This window comes from Corylus avellana, chromosome ca9, assembly GCF_901000735.1.
Source record: "Corylus avellana chromosome ca9, CavTom2PMs-1.0".
NCBI lineage: Eukaryota > Viridiplantae > Streptophyta > Magnoliopsida > Fagales > Betulaceae > Corylus > Corylus avellana.
In genome coordinates, this window is record NC_081549.1 from 19,832,895 (window position 1) to 19,848,330 (window position 15,436).

Here is a 15,436-nt window from a genome sequence, read left to right on the forward strand (position 1 = left end):
TGCAAGTCCAAATGTTTTCCAGATTTCTCTCGTTGTGTAGTTTGCAAACGCAAATAAAATCCAAAGTTTTATTTGAATGTTGGGCCATTAGGGTGTAAGAACAAGAACATGTTAAGCTGGAATGGAATCCAATACTGGAATAAAAAGTGTATAACAAACACTCGATGCAACTGAAGAGGATGGATCCTGAAAATTGCACAAAAAACAAGACATGTTGGAGAACCATCAGCATTCAGAAGTTGATAAAGAAAAACTTGTATAGTGGAAGTGTCATCTGTAAGGCTGGAGAGCCTGAGTCATCTAAACCGAGGATAATAAAATCCAAAACATTACATGGTATGACACGGCAACAAGAGCCCAGGTGAGGAAAGCAAAAATTACAGAGATTTGGAACTTGTCGCAATGAAGATGAAGACGAGGATCCTTGCAGAAATGCAAGTCTTTTGAATAAAGAACTACAATCCCTGCCGATGAGCATGCAGCTGCAAGAGATAAAGCGGCAGTCACCTGCAAAATTTGAACTATGGTTATTCTGACCATTACATATATTGACATGACAAAGCATGAAAAATGAAAATAGCTGTCTTGATTTCCAATGACAATGGGCTCAGCACCAAAACCATGCAGAAATAATATCCAATTCGGAAACAAATTTCAAAAGGAGAGAGATCAGAGATGCATATAAAATATTTCAACAGCAATGTATATGTGTGAGAAAATCCACACATATGCAGGGATCTCTAAAGCTTTTTGCTTTCTCGTACGCATAGGACTTAATAAATCCCATTCTTGGAAAGTTCAAGAAATAAAACTTGTAGAGACAGAGCGCACGTGCAGATGAGGATAATAAAGTCTGTTCAGACTCAACTATATCTCATGTACCAACATTTAATAAGATCCACTGCATATCAAGGCACATGACTCCCTAAAAGCATTTGACTTACTAATAAGTTGAAAGCAGACCATACCATCCTGTGTAACCCCATCCCTGTAGCCTTGTAGGGATGGACAGTCAAACATGGCAATCACATGAAGATTGATTGATTGACCAATGCTCATTATTTTGTTGGTCTAAACTGAGAGGGACAACAAAATTTGCACTACTTAGTATACACAGTTCCTCAAGCAGAGCTATTGTGGCCCTTAGAAATGGTTAACCATCCATTGGGCAGCAATGACCACAGTCACGACCAATATTAATATGAAAGATATGGATGAGTATAACAATTAGCAACATACGACATATGATGACTTGCCGAAACTAGCAAAAACATGCATGTGAAGCATTTGATTTATAATGCTCATACAAGTTTTCTAGCAAGAAAAAGAAACATGTGAGAGTATATGAGCCAAGTTGAATACCCAATCCCCTACAACAAACAGGCTCACTAGGATTGGATTTTGAAGATCTCTCCTTCTTGTCAAACCATAAATATCAAGACATGCAAGTCCAAAGCTCCACAAGACTTGAAGTCCCATTGATGCGATCAAATAGCTGGATTAAAGCACATATATCACAGTCAAAAGTAAGCAAAAGAATGGTTGCTTAAGTGTCCTAGTAGTTTACTTATGCCACATTAAACAAAATCTATTAATCTACTTGAGAAACATCAACGAGTATTAAAATAAAAACCCCAGCAGAAAATACCATAGAACTCACAGGATTTGGCATGCACAGCACACTCTCACTTCATCTCGACACATGCTTGTGAAACTAGAAACTGGATCTCTCTCAATAAGAAAGTATTATAGGTCTAGTCCAATTAGTCATAAATAAGTATTTTTCATCCAACATGTAATCTCCAGACAACGTGTTAAGAAGACACCTCAATATATCCCTACTCTCTATGTGGGAAGGGGGTGTTATCATCATAGCATTCAGAGAATTTTGCATCTGACACATAATTGTCATAACTAGCTCATAACAAAACAACATGACAAGATTAAAAAATATCTTTGGCTAACATAAGTAAATCAACTAAGTTCACTTGTCAGAAAAAAAAATATAAATAAAATAAAATAAACCATTCTACTAACTACTATGAGCCTCACTATGGATTTTAGCCTGACTATGCTTATGAGTTTATGCCTTTTGAAGGTATGGGTACTTAATTATCCAAATTAGGTGTCCAGTGGTATTACATTCCTAAAACTGCCAAACTTATTAGGGAGCAAGGGCACTGAATTTACATATCAATAAGCCATTCTCCTAATTTCGGTGAACCCTAATCAGTAAAACATACAAATAAGCTATCAAAACTGAACATACACATTTGAAGTTATCTTCCAACTTTACTATGCACATGACTCCACGGCCTTTTTTTTTTTTTTTTTTTTGAAAGGTAATAAGGAGTTTTATTGAAAAAGAAAAAGAGAAGAAAAAGCTCTACAAGAAGAAACCCCAAGCACACCCACAAAAGCCCACAAAAGGAACCCTAAAAAACACCCGAAAACCCCCCCAAAGGGGCGCAACCCTAATGCACAAGAAGTATAAAAGGAGAGCGCCTAGGAGCACCCACAAGAGACCCAAGCTCACAGGGAGCACCCACAAAAGACCCAAACAGACTACATCCCAATAGTCTTGCCCTTCTTTCCCTGAACAGGCCCACTAGCTATACCAGAATTAATGGAGTCCACAGCCTTTGAAGGTACAAAAAACATGTGTGAGAACACAAAGTAAAGTGTCCCCTCAACCATGTCGCCCATCAATAGTTACAGTAGCCCCAATTTTTTGGGACCAAATATTTTCGTTTAGTATATCAATAAAACAATGCCAAATCTTCCACGTCTTGATTTTTACTTGTCGAATAAGCTTCTAGATAACAAATAATGTTAAGCTTTTATCTACAAATTATTTCGAGGGGCAGATAAGCTATTCACATTCAAAGATCAATAATATTCTGAGCCACACAGAACCGATTAATGCGTTCTTCCTAGAGTTTGAACCGTGAACAATAAATGTTACACATCAAGTGGAATTAACAAACACATTCAAATGGAACTATTGAAATAATCAATTACCATCATGTGAAAAAGCAACTGGGATTTAAGGGAACAGAACACACCACCCAGTTCTTGATCACCCAATAGAATGAAAGGCCCAAAAAAAGTAAAAATAAAATAAAAAATAAAAATCAGAGGCAAAAAGAGAAGAGGGAAATACCAAAAAGCTGTGAAGGAAGAAAATCCATAGGCGCTAACCATAACCCCGATCGCCGTAGCAGCAAATGCACATTGCCCTAACCTCAACACCAATCCACTTACCGACCCTGGCCTCCCTATCAACACCTTCATCTCCTCTCCGAATTGCAAAATCCGGGGCCTTCTTTTCCCAGCAACCGGCCCTACAATCCTCTCGCACTAACTCAAAGCTCTCCAGGTACCTCCATTCTCACAAATTCAATCGCACAAAAACCTGTACGTATGTTGCAAAGAAGCTTTGGATTTCTTTGTAGATAATATGGGAGATCTCTAGGGTTTGGATTCGGAACCACTAATGAGTGGAAGATGGGAGAGGTTTATCGCATTCACCTATGAAGCCAATGAATCCACCGAACCTCTGGCAAACTAAAAGCCCTAAACTCAGTTGTTTAATCACATGCTAAATTAAATTTAAATAAATAGTCCTTCACTTTTTTCTGTTAAGCTTGTAATAAATGGCGTATTTGGTTGTTTATTCTGTTTCTAAGCTAAGCGCGTAGCAGGTAAACGTATGATATTTGTAAGAGACATGAAGGATGCTCTTTTTTTTTTTCTTTTTTTTTTTCAAGAATACTTTTTTAACTATGTAATGAAGGGCCAGTATGACTGTACTGTCGACTTGGCTTGTCCGACTCACCGACACTCCGACGTGGACTTCTTTTTTGTTTTGCACTTGGCAACCGAAAGTTCTTTGTTGGAGATCAAGATAAATGCTTATTTTATATGGTTAATGTGACATGAATTGAATTAAGTAATATATATATATTGTGTTCATTCAACTTAATCGACTGTGGACCACGTCTAATGAAGTGGAGGTCACTAGTTTGAATCTTTTTTTCCTTTCCTTATGTGGACATGTCAAAAAAAGTTAGTTAGTGTAGTCCTCAAAGAATATCTCAATCAGCTGAAAACCATATCTTATGAAGCGAATGTCACTAGTTCGAATCCTCCATCGCTGCGCTTGTGTGGACATGTAAGAAAAAAAAAGAAAGTTAATTGGTGTAAGATGAGTGTGATAAAACTAATGTGAAGTTTTGTCTTTATCAAAAATACTAGTTGAGTTTTAAAAATTATAAAATTAATCTTTTAACTTTTTGTTTTAAGGCCCATTGATTAAAAAAAAAAAAAAAAATCCTATAAAATATTTTTTATGAGTATATCTTCGGCATGAGCATATATTTCCTTAAAAAAAAGAGTAATGTTATAAGTTTTTTTAGAGTCATTCTATTCTAAATGTAATGTGACTTTTAAAATTATTAATAGATCAAAATTTAATAAATCACAATAATTTTAAAAATCACATTATATTTGTGATGATTCTAAGAATATTTATAACATTATAAAAAATTAAAAAAAATGACGTAAGAAAATCTGTAAGGTGACTTGTGGTGAGAAACAAAAATCTAGTGTCTGTTGTTGTTGATTAATCAGTTTCGTGTAACAAAATATGAATAAATTATACTCCAAAACGAAGCACACAAAAATATTCCTCTTGAAAGCAGAATAAAAAAAGGGGGACCACCAATGAAGCATGATCGACAAACACAAAAGCACATAACCAAAAGTTGTGGTCGGCCCCATATTCCCAGAATTATTGTTCCCATTTTCAACAATTTTATATTGGTAAAGTTGGTGCATCAATGCTGGTGACTCGCTTCCAGAACTTCCCACGTATACAAAAATTATACCCACCGCAAATCTGGGCGTTATTTGCGAACTTGCCACGTCATGTGCATACCATACCAAAAAATTAAAAATTACCAAGAAACCCGGAAAGGTTGAAGCACTTGAGACCACTAGTCAACATATTTACTAGCAATTCATATTTATTTATTTATTTTTTAAAAAATGTTAAATGCGGACTAACAAATATTAATTAGGAAATATAGGAGAATTTATATAAAGTTTAGTGTCTAAACAAATTTTGAGTAGCACATCCACTTAGTTGGACATAAATGTCTTATATAGAATTTCACATTTGATGCCCAAATCATTAACAATTTAGACAATAAATTGCTTGATATCCAAATTATTGTGCACCACCCAAATTATTTTGTTGCATTTAAAGAAGTTCATGATATCACGTCAGTTAAATGATTTACATAAATACCATGTAACAATATACAACATTAGATATATGAAATTTAATATGAATCATGAAATGACTTATCTTTATTTTCACTTAAAAGATGAGTTTTTGTCTAAGAACATTGCATGACTTGCACGAGAGTCCTTGATGCGGACCAGCACAACTTAAGAAAATCAAAGCAAACTTTGGAGGGCTAACCCAAGCCACAGACAAAGAATGATTTTGATAGATAGGATAAGGCACTCAAACATCAAAAAGAAGGCTACTTCACCATTCTTGGTAGCGTATGAATTAAAACCTAATGTGACGGGTGGCAGTTACCAAAACCAACTTGGCCACTAACTCTATCTTGCAAGATAAAATTGTCCTAAAAGTGATGCGAAGAATATTTGAAACCACTCTCAAATCATTACACGGATTTCAATTCACTATAAAATAGCGATAATGTAAAAGCTCTTTCCTTTTCTCCTCTTCATCAATTCTGATCCGTATACCGTTATATACAATAAAATAAAATTTTATTCATGAAATATTTATTCTTTATTTCAAGGAAAATGAAGAATATCAAATTCTTATCAAGTGATTTTGGTGACCACCCATCGCTTTCTTTGAGACTCTTAACGTCTAAAAAATTAAGTATTTATTTTCTTAAAATATTCTTCTAAGATGTAAAAAAATTTATAAGTATTACTTTATTTTTTAAAACTATTTTATGAAAACTGTATTAGGTCTTATCTAAAAACAAATGTTTTATGTGTGCTTTGAGAAATGAATCGTTCGTTTAATATTTTAAAGAAAAACATATATATATAAAAAAAAAAAAAGTTTTTAGTTTTTCCTTTTTAATTAGAACCTTTTATATTTAGGTGAAGTGACGTGAGCGAATCCGTCAGCTTTTGTTTTTTTGTTATTTGTAAGTTATCCGTCAGCTTTATAGTCAAAGCCTTGAGACTCTTATCCCACACAGATTCGGCTTTGCTATAAATCGTGGCAGCTCCGAACTGAAAAAACAGAATGCGAGGTCTGAGTGGTTTTGCTGAGAAATGGCGCCCAAGGAAATTCTATTCTTTGAGCTGAACACCGGGGCCAAGATGCCTTCGGTTGGGCTGGGGACGTGGCAGTCCGAACCCGGTGTCGTTGGCGACGCCGTCACCGCCGCCATCAAGGTATTGCTTCTAAAACGACTCCAACCACGTATAACTTCCCGTGTCGCTTCCCTGCAGTTGATATAGTGTTAATCATCTGTTTGCTTACTATTCTTCATGTGTCAATGGCAGGCCGGATATCGGCATATTGATTGTGCTCGAGCTTATGGCAATGAGGATGAGGTAATTTTGCGTTATAATTTGGAATTTTTATTAGGCGTCTCTTTCACCCTTTTGGCATACCTCACTCCTTAAAAACAGTGCAGTCTGCGAAATTTACTTGAACAATTCATTTGCCAGTTGAATATATCAGAGTTTTCTTGTGCTGCCATTCTTTACTTTAGGGAACTCATAGATAGAATGTTGGATTGGGATCCCGATCCCCTGTTCTTAGCTGCTGTGAAATTTGGGCAGCTTTGTGCGACCGGTTTGCTTAATTGGTCTCACATCTAAAGAGCATGATTGAGAAATAGTTTTAGTGCTTAAAAGGCCGTGTCAAATAAGAAGTTAGCCACTGACTTTTACTCTTGGTCAAAATGCACTTTTGAAAACAGTTAAAAAAAAATGAAGTTATTTCTTTTTTCTTCTAAAAAGCTCTTGCTTAAAAAGTTCTATTTTTCAATATAATCCCAAACATGCTCTAATTAATTGGTAGGCAAGCATTACAATTCCTACTCGATGCCAGAAAAATTTGGGTAGCCTAATAACATGATTTTTCTCCTTACTGTACAAAATGTCTCCCTACCATATTGTTTGCAGAAAAGTTGATTTTTACTGTCTCTTTTATTTTCTTCTTATTTACAATGTCATGTTGTGGTCATTAAATTATCATTTATCTCAAAAATTTAAGTCGATATGATTAACTTAATACTTCGCCTATATGTGGAATATTTAATTGAAATTAGGGTGAATTATTGAGTTAAGGTTTGAACTCAGGATTTCTGCTTTAATACTATGGTAAATTACGATTTATTCTAACAGTGACTTTTTTCTGGGTTATATATGTAGATTGGGCATGCGCTGAAGAAGTTGTTTAATGATGGTGAAGTGAAGCGTGAGGACTTATGGATCACCTCCAAACTCCGGTTTGTCTAATACTTATATTTGACTTGAAACTGTCCTAAGCATTATGCAATGTAAATTCAAATATAGTTACCTAGCTAGCACAGTTTCATGGCCGTTTTTTACAAAATGGAAAGATATTTACTTGCAGGAGTACTGATCACTTGCCAGAAGATGTACCAAATGCATTGGACAAAACTTTGCAGGAATTGCAACTTGATTATCTGGATCTGTACCTGGTATGTTCATCACAATTAAGCTTTGATTTCCATGAACTATGGTGAATGATAAAGTATGCTAATTTCTTTTGTAGATCCACTGGCCTGTTAGCATGAAGAAGGATTCAGTTGGCCTTAAGCCTGAAAATCTTACCCATCCTGACATACCAAGTACATGGAAAGCAATGGAGGCGCTCTATGATTCTGGAAAGGCTCGAGCTATTGGAGTAAGCAATTTCTCTTCAAAGAAGCTTGGGGATCTGTTGGAGGTTGCAAGAGTGCCTCCTGCTGTTAACCAAGTGGAGTCTCACCCTTCTTGGCAGCAGCCGAAACTACATGCATTTTGTGAATCTAAAGGAGTCCACTTATCTGTAAGTATATATGCACATGAAGTGGAAAAGAAAGAGAAGTTTTTGCTAGTGAATCATGCAGAAATGAAAAATGGGTCTGTTGAACAACTCTATTTTTCTTAATTCAGGCTTATTCACCATTGGGTTCCCCTGGTACGGGGGGTATCAACAGAGACGTCGTCCTTAAGAATCCAATTCTGAATACAGTTGCAGAGAAATTGGGGAAGAGTCCTGCACAAGTGGCTCTTCGTTGGGGACTGCAAATGGGTCACAGTATACTGCCTAAGAGCACAAATGAGGCAAGAATCAAGGAAAATTTTGATGTTTTTGACTGGTCTATACCTGAAGATTTGTTGGCCAAGTTCTCTGAAATTGAGCAGGCAAGTAGCTTAGCCTATTCTTTCGTTTGTGCAATGCTCATTAAATTATACCAAAGTTTAATTGATGGAAGTTTTTGTCTTTATTCATGCAATGCAGGAAAGACTACTTAAGGGTAATTCATTTGTTCATGAGAACTTCGGTGCCTACAAAAACATTGAAGAACTCTGGGATGGCGAGCTGTGAGCAAACATCGGATTTTTGAAGCCCTGCGGTTTCTCTCGTCTTATTTGATCGTAAACTACTCTTGTGAAATCACTGTTTTTCAGAAATTTAAAGTAAATAAAAGAGCAATTGTGTTACTTGTCGCATACTTGTGGTACAGAGATGTTAATCTCTTCACCGTTAGTTTTGGCCTAAAATTTTTTTTTTTTGAAGAAGTGCTTCTCAAAATTTTAGTGTTTTTGGCGCTATTGGCCAACGTGAAAATGTTTTTAATTGCCCAATGATAATATCCTTGGTATACGCTTTTCATTTCTTAAACCATTTTTCTCATTCTATCATAGCTCTAAGTGGGCTATTGTACGTGCGAGGGCCCTTCATGGGGCTTTCTTATTTGAGCAAGACTAGAATTGCCCAAATACTTGTCCGAGCACATTCGATTCACAAGAGTCCTCTTACAATATTTTGCCAAAATTGCAAGCAAAATGGGTAAGTAATTGCAAGTAAATTTTTAGGGGATGAAAAGTCTAAAATGCCCATATTTTCCTTTTTTTTTTTAAAAAAAAAAGGGAAAGTCTCCTCAAACTACCATCACTCAATTGACAATGTCCTCTCCAAATTTTCAAGTGTGACAATGTCTCACTCAAACTATCAAAACATTGTCAATGTCCCCCCAATAATGAAACTATCTTTAGTAAAATAAAAACAAAAAATACTAGAACTTCTAGAAAATACATAAAACTAAAAAAATTTTAAAAAAAATTTACATCCATCGAGAAATATTGTCAATTGAGTAGTAATTTGAAGGGGTATATTGACTTTGTTTAAAAAAATAAAATAAAATACACACAAAAAAAAAAAAAAAAAAAAAAGAGAAAAAAAAAGGGGGCCACCCCTACCAAGTCGGAATGGGGGTGGCTTAGTCTAAACCACCCCCATTTGACAAAAAGAGTGGCCAAATTACCCCAATTTTATTTTTTATTATTTTTTTTAATTTTTTAAATGGGGGCATTTTTGAAAAAAGCACACATCAAGTTGAGGGTGATTTGAGGACATTTGTCCTAAAAAACCGAGGTGTAGCACATTTTTCTACCATCAAATTAGACAAAAATTGTTAACAAATGGGTTACGTTGACAAGACATTTGCCAATTTTTAAATATCGGAAGCAAAATAAAAACAGCAGTGAAATTATGAAAGGTGTAAAATGTAATTTTTCTTTTCATTTTCTCCAATGTTTTGGAAAAAATGTTGTAACATTTACGAAGCAGTCATTCAAGCGAGTTTTCCAAAGTGGTACACAAAACAAATTAAACAATACTCAAAAACATTTCAAAATATAAAACAAAAAGGACGACCGTTTCAAAAAAAAAAGTCAAAATCTTGATCAACGGCCATGCGGAGCCTTTAGAGAATCTACTCTAAACAATCTGCGAGGTCATTAAATTCAACGGCAACGATACAATCTCAACTCCCGCGCTTGCACGGGCTTTTTCTTTTATAGAAAGGCAGGAGAGGCCTCTTCGTCTTCCAATGATATTCTTTGTCTCGCTCATATCAGCCGCGTGCAGTACACGTGCTTAGAGGGAATTTAGACAATAAATTGCTTGATATCCAAATTATTGTGCACTGCCCGAATTATTTTGTTGCATTTAATGAAGTTTATGATATCACGTCAGTTAAATGATGTACATAAATACTATGTAACAACATGCACCACTAGATATGTGAAATTTAATATGGACCATGAAATGGCTCATCTTTATTTTCACTTAAAAGATGAGTTTTTGTCTAAAAACATTGCATGACTCGTATGAGAGTCCTTGATGCGGACTGGCACAACTTGAGAAAATCAAAGCACACTTTGGAGGGCTAACCCAAGCCACAGACAAAGAATGATTTTGATAGATAGGCTAAGTCACTCAATCATCAAAAAGAGGCTTACTTCACCATTCTTGGTAACGTATGAATTAAAATCTAATGTGACGGGTGGCAATTACCAAAAACAACTTGACCACTAACTCTATCTAGCAAGATAAAGTTGCCCTTGAAGCCTGAAGGGATGCGAAGAATATTTGAAACCACTTTCGAATTATCACACGGATTTTAACTCACTATAAAAGAGCGATAATGTAAAAATGAGTGTACTCCAAAAATTGCTCATCCCAAATTTTATAAATCTGAACCGTTCAATGTCATCTAAGGGCCACCATCAAGCCACCTGTCCCATTATAAGTAAATTAATAAAATATTATTTACATTTTAAAAAATAAATGTAAAATAAAATATTATTTACACCCTCCTCCCTCCCAAAACCCAGTCTCTGGCAAACCCATCTTCAACGCTGGCCCTGTAAACTCATGCCGGCCATAACCGTCGACGCCGAGTTCGACACCGACGGCCTGCAATAGCCCCATCCAAAACCATCAGAATCCAACTCATCTCTTCCTTAAACACCAGCAAATGAAACAGAGCTGGCAACACAAAGCGCAGAACAATACACACGCTGCTCCCAACCAGGGACAAGAAATCTGCGAAGTTAGGCACCAACAAAGCTATCAAGCTCACTCCCAAAATGACCACCCACCTCTGCCACATGCAGTACCTAGAGCCACAGAACTGCCGCTCAATCACCTCATAGACCGAGTTCATCATCAGTGGCAAGGTGAATAACAGGTTCACACACAGCCCCAACTGGACTAAAGTGCTAATCCATGCTTGGCCAAGATTGGTGGTGATTATGTCTTTGGTTTCTTCACCAAAAGCAAAGTAACCGAGAACTCCAAATGATCCGTATAGCAGAGAAATGAAAGCCATACGCAATCCCAAGACCTTTCCAAACTTGTCCTTGTCTTTGGCTTCTGATTCCAAAGGCAAAATCATTCTGATCCCTTCAAATGCATAGACAGCCACACCCAGACCGTAAAGGAAAACAGATAAACCCCCAAAGGCCTGCAAAGCAGGTCTGCGCTGAAGAAAAAGCGAGACGTCCTCCACCATCACCACTCCCATGGCTCCCAAATCGACCACATCAGCGAAAATGCTCAAGGGAGCCAAATGGGTCAGCGTGGGAATCGATTTCAAACCCAACTGGAACGGAGAACAACCTCACAGATGCCACGACTTTGAGGTCAAACCCAGAATACGAGTGTGGACGAGGAATCCGAAAAATAAGAGTGTTTGATATGAAAATCAAGTAGCTTACGGAGAATCCTGCCTGGGCGATATAACCGTCGGTGTCGGACTGGGCGTCGACGGTTATGGCTGGCATTGAGTTTACGAGGTCGGCGCTGAAGATGCGTTCGCCGGAGACTGGGTTTTGGGAGGGAGGAGGGTGTAAATAATATTTTATTTGTTTATTATTTTATTTTACATTTATTTTTTAAAATGTAAATAGTATTTTATTAATTTACTTACAGTGGGACAGGTGGCTTGATGGTGGCCCTTAGATGACATTGAACGGTTCAGATTTATAAAATTTGGGATGGACAATTTTGAGGCCATTGTCGGGGATCCCAATCCCCAAAAATTACCAAGAAACCCGGAAAGGTTGAAGCACTTGAGACGACTAGTCAACATATTTACTAGCAATTCATATTTATTTATTTTTTTTTAAAAAAAAAGTTAAATGCGGACTAACAAATATTAATTAGGAAATATAGGAGAATTTATATAAAGTTTAGTGTCTAAACAAATTTTGAGTATCACATCCACTTAGTTGGACAGAAATGTCCCATATAGAATGTGATGCCCGAATCATTAACAAGTTAGACAATAAATTGCTTGATATCCAAATTATTGTGCACCAACCGAATTATTTTGTTGCATTTAACGAAGTTCATGATATCACCTCAGTTAAATGACGTATATAAATACCATGTAACAACATACACCATTAAATATATGAAATTTAATATGGACCATAAAATGATTCATCTTTATTTTCACTTAAAAGATGAGTTTCTGTCTGAGAATCGGCACAACTCGCATGAAAGTTGTGCAGAACTTGCATGTACAACTTGCGTACATGCAAGTTGCATGCATACCATGCAAGCTGAACTACTTGCATGTACAACTTGCATGCACAACTTGCATGACTCGCACGAGAGTCCTTGATGCGGACCGATACAACTCGAGAAAATCAAAGCAAACTTTGGAGGGCTAACCCAAGCCACAAACAAAGAATGATTTTGATAGATAGAATAAGGCACTCAAACATCAAAAAGATGGCTACTTCACCATTGTAGCACCCCAGATTTTTAAAGTCTTATTTTAGAGATATTAAATTGATGCTATGATTATATTAATATTCATATTAGGTAATGGCATTTACTTTGAGGTTGAGATATTTATTGATGATATTAGGTAATAATATTTATTCTGGAGGAACTTATTAGATCTTATGAATATTATTGGAATGAATATTGATTTGAGGTTATTATATCATGATGATGATTTTATATTGATTATTTTATTGGGAGATTTAAGAGATATGATAATTGATGATTGATTGGTATAATTTGGGGTATGATTGTAATAATTGGTGATATAATAGGATAGTAAATGGTAGGTATAAGGATGGTAGAATAAGAAGGTAGAATAGTATAGGGTTGGTGAAATAGTATAGGGTTGGTAGAATAGTATAGGGTTGGTGGAATAGTATAGGGTTGGTGGAATAGTATAGGGTTGGTGAAATAGTATGGGGTTGGTGAAATAGTAAAATGAAGGGTATAATTGTAAATTGAAGGTAGAATAGTATTTGATTTTCTCCTATAAATAGAGCTCTTCTCCTTCAGTATTTTCACCACTCATCTCCTCTCTCATCTCTTGCATATATTCTTCCTTCTTCCGCTTTTTACTCGGTCTTTCTTCTTTCTAAGAGTGTTTACTCAGAACAGAGAGAGAAAGGGCGAGACCAAGCGCTACAAGAAAGAAAGAACACAAGAGAAACCGAGAGTGAGATGGGAAATTTAAGACAGAGAGCTGAAGAGGAAGAAAGAGAGAGAGAGAGAGAGAGAAAGTCAGTGAAGGGATTATTATGGGTATGGACCAACTGCAGCAGAACGGGTTTCAAGTAATTACCTTTGATGATCCATTCATGTAATCCACTGTAAGTATTCTTACTTACTGAGTATGATATTGATATCCAATAATACGGATTTTTGTGGTTTTATAACTTGTCTAGCATTTTGCTATATATGATTCAACAATGATTTATATTATTGGAAATCAATTGACTCACTACTTCACAGTTTTTGTAGTGTTTGCAGGAATGGAAAATCAAGGTAATTATGCAGTTGTGATTAGAGATTCATATTGAGATGTACAGAGATTCCAAGTTGGTTAAGTTTTGTCTAGAGTTTAGACTGTCGGATAGATTTGTATAAATGCCTTGTACGACATAGCTTTGGGTATTTTTTATATAAAGAAAAATATTTTAACAGTATTTTTTTGGTATTGATAATTACAGTTTTTCCGCTATATGAGATCGTTACAACATTGGTGTAGGTGTAGGTAAACAAAAATTAGAATGGAATGCATCAAATAAATGACGCCGCCCTATAGATTCTTGGCATGAAGACCAAGAAAATGGGCTACCAATTAAGGTGGTTTGACCTACAAGGTGCACCAGAGATGGCACAACCAAGAGGACTGCAGCAGCACACTCGAAAGAGGGCCACAATAGCAAAGAAAAAGACACTAATGAAGGTCAATTCAAAGCCAACGAAAGGATAAACCAGCACGAGTCTAAAAAACACAGCATAACGATCTACAACTAGATCGAAAGAACACCATAGATGGTGGTGAGGGCATCTAAAGCCTTTAAAACTACAAGCAAAAAACATAAAATAAAAAAATAACACAAAACAACATCATTGATGGCTAATGAGGTGGAGGAAGGCCGCAAGGAGGTCGTTGGTGACCGGGGTGTGTAAGCCACTCACCAGCACATTAAGACCACATGCCGGTGGTGGACGTTGGGATGCAGCAGCTAGATCTAGGAGACCAGCAAAAGTGGTGGGAGGTGGTAGAGATGAGGAGATTAGACGTCATGCGTCGGCACATGTTGAACATGTTCCGTTGCGTGGTGGCTAGATGGGGATGGGGCTAGAGGCAGATGGTAGCATAGTCGCCTAAGAACATGGTAGAGTGGCGCGTGTACAATAGTAACTTATTGAAATAGACATATTTGATTTTGAAAAAATCAAATCCAAAGATTTGAAGAAGAGGGTGGATCCGAGGCTGGGAGTGGCTGATGGAGGTAGTGACCAGTCGATCTATAGTGAAGGAGGAAATGATGGAGTTGTTGAGACATGATAAATCGCCAAATGCAATAGATAGGGCCTCCGATTAGGCAAGTAGGGCCTCCAAAGAGGCGGTTGGAGCTTCAAAAGAGGCAAGAAAGGGGCAGGGGTAGACCCAAGTGTTACGGAATGTCCCCCCACATGTTTTACAATTCTTTATAAAATATACATATTTTATGAATTCATCCCCCAAAATTAACATATTATGCGTTATTCCGTTTATATTCTTTTTCTCTTAGCCAACGTCTCGTTTTTCCTTGCATGTATTTTTTTTTTTTTTTTGCAAAAGTGTAGAATATGATAAAAATATCTGTTTTATTTATTTTTTGAGTGATTATTCTACAGTCATTTGGGTTTACAATATTTATTTTTTGTACCATTTTTTTTTTTTTTGAACTTTATAGATCGTGTTTAGTTTATTTTGCTAATTGTTTATATTATTGTGTGTTTGTAATGGTAGCTATGAGATTAAATTTAAAAATTCTATGTTTTTACTTTATATAAACAAGCACAAACACATATAGATAA

General features: G+C 36.2%; 2 protein-coding genes and 1 pseudogene across 2 annotated transcripts; 1 reads left to right on the forward strand and 2 right to left on the reverse strand.

Moving 5' to 3' along the window:
* Positions 1 to 109: 109 nt before the first annotated feature.
* On the reverse strand, positions 110 to 3,691 carry LOC132191782 (CASP-like protein 5B1). The gene is made up of 3 exons (XM_059606879.1): positions 3,164 to 3,691; positions 1,363 to 1,495; positions 110 to 507 (listed from the first exon to the last, which is right to left on the reverse strand). The coding sequence occupies exons 1-3, from the start codon at positions 3,292 to 3,294 to the stop codon at positions 301 to 303; spliced, it is 471 nt and encodes a 156-aa protein (XP_059462862.1). The 5' UTR covers positions 3,295 to 3,691; the 3' UTR covers positions 110 to 300.
* Positions 3,692 to 6,269: 2,578 nt separating this feature from the next.
* On the forward strand, positions 6,270 to 8,816 carry LOC132192000 (NADPH-dependent aldo-keto reductase, chloroplastic-like). The gene is made up of 7 exons (XM_059607170.1): positions 6,270 to 6,456; positions 6,568 to 6,618; positions 7,444 to 7,520; positions 7,649 to 7,736; positions 7,811 to 8,086; positions 8,194 to 8,445; positions 8,543 to 8,816. The coding sequence occupies exons 1-7, from the start codon at positions 6,334 to 6,336 to the stop codon at positions 8,627 to 8,629; spliced, it is 954 nt and encodes a 317-aa protein (XP_059463153.1). The 5' UTR covers positions 6,270 to 6,333; the 3' UTR covers positions 8,630 to 8,816.
* A 2,145-nt stretch (positions 8,817 to 10,961) lies between these two features.
* On the reverse strand, positions 10,962 to 11,874 carry LOC132162440 (amino acid transporter AVT3B-like; annotated as a pseudogene).
* Positions 11,875 to 15,436: the final 3,562 nt, after the last annotated feature.

Excerpts from the sequence above, each read along its gene's own strand:
- LOC132191782 (XM_059606879.1), bottom strand. The coding sequence starts at position 3,294 with ATGAAGGTGTTGATAGGGAGGCCAGGGTCGGTAAGTGGATTGGTGTTG. Across the intron at positions 1,496-3,163 it reads TCTTCCTTCACAGCTTTTTG|CTATTTGATCGCATCAATGG; the intron begins GTATTTCCCTCT and ends GCTTTAATCCAG. Across the intron at positions 508-1,362 it reads TGTTTGTTGTAGGGGATTGG|GTGACTGCCGCTTTATCTCT; the intron begins GTATTCAACTTG and ends CAAATTTTGCAG.
- LOC132192000 (XM_059607170.1), top strand. The coding sequence starts at position 6,334 with ATGGCGCCCAAGGAAATTCTATTCTTTGAGCTGAACACCGGGGCCAAG. Across the intron at positions 6,619-7,443 it reads CTTATGGCAATGAGGATGAG|ATTGGGCATGCGCTGAAGAA; the intron begins GTAATTTTGCGT and ends TTATATATGTAG. Across the intron at positions 7,737-7,810 it reads ATTATCTGGATCTGTACCTG|ATCCACTGGCCTGTTAGCAT; the intron begins GTATGTTCATCA and ends TTTCTTTTGTAG.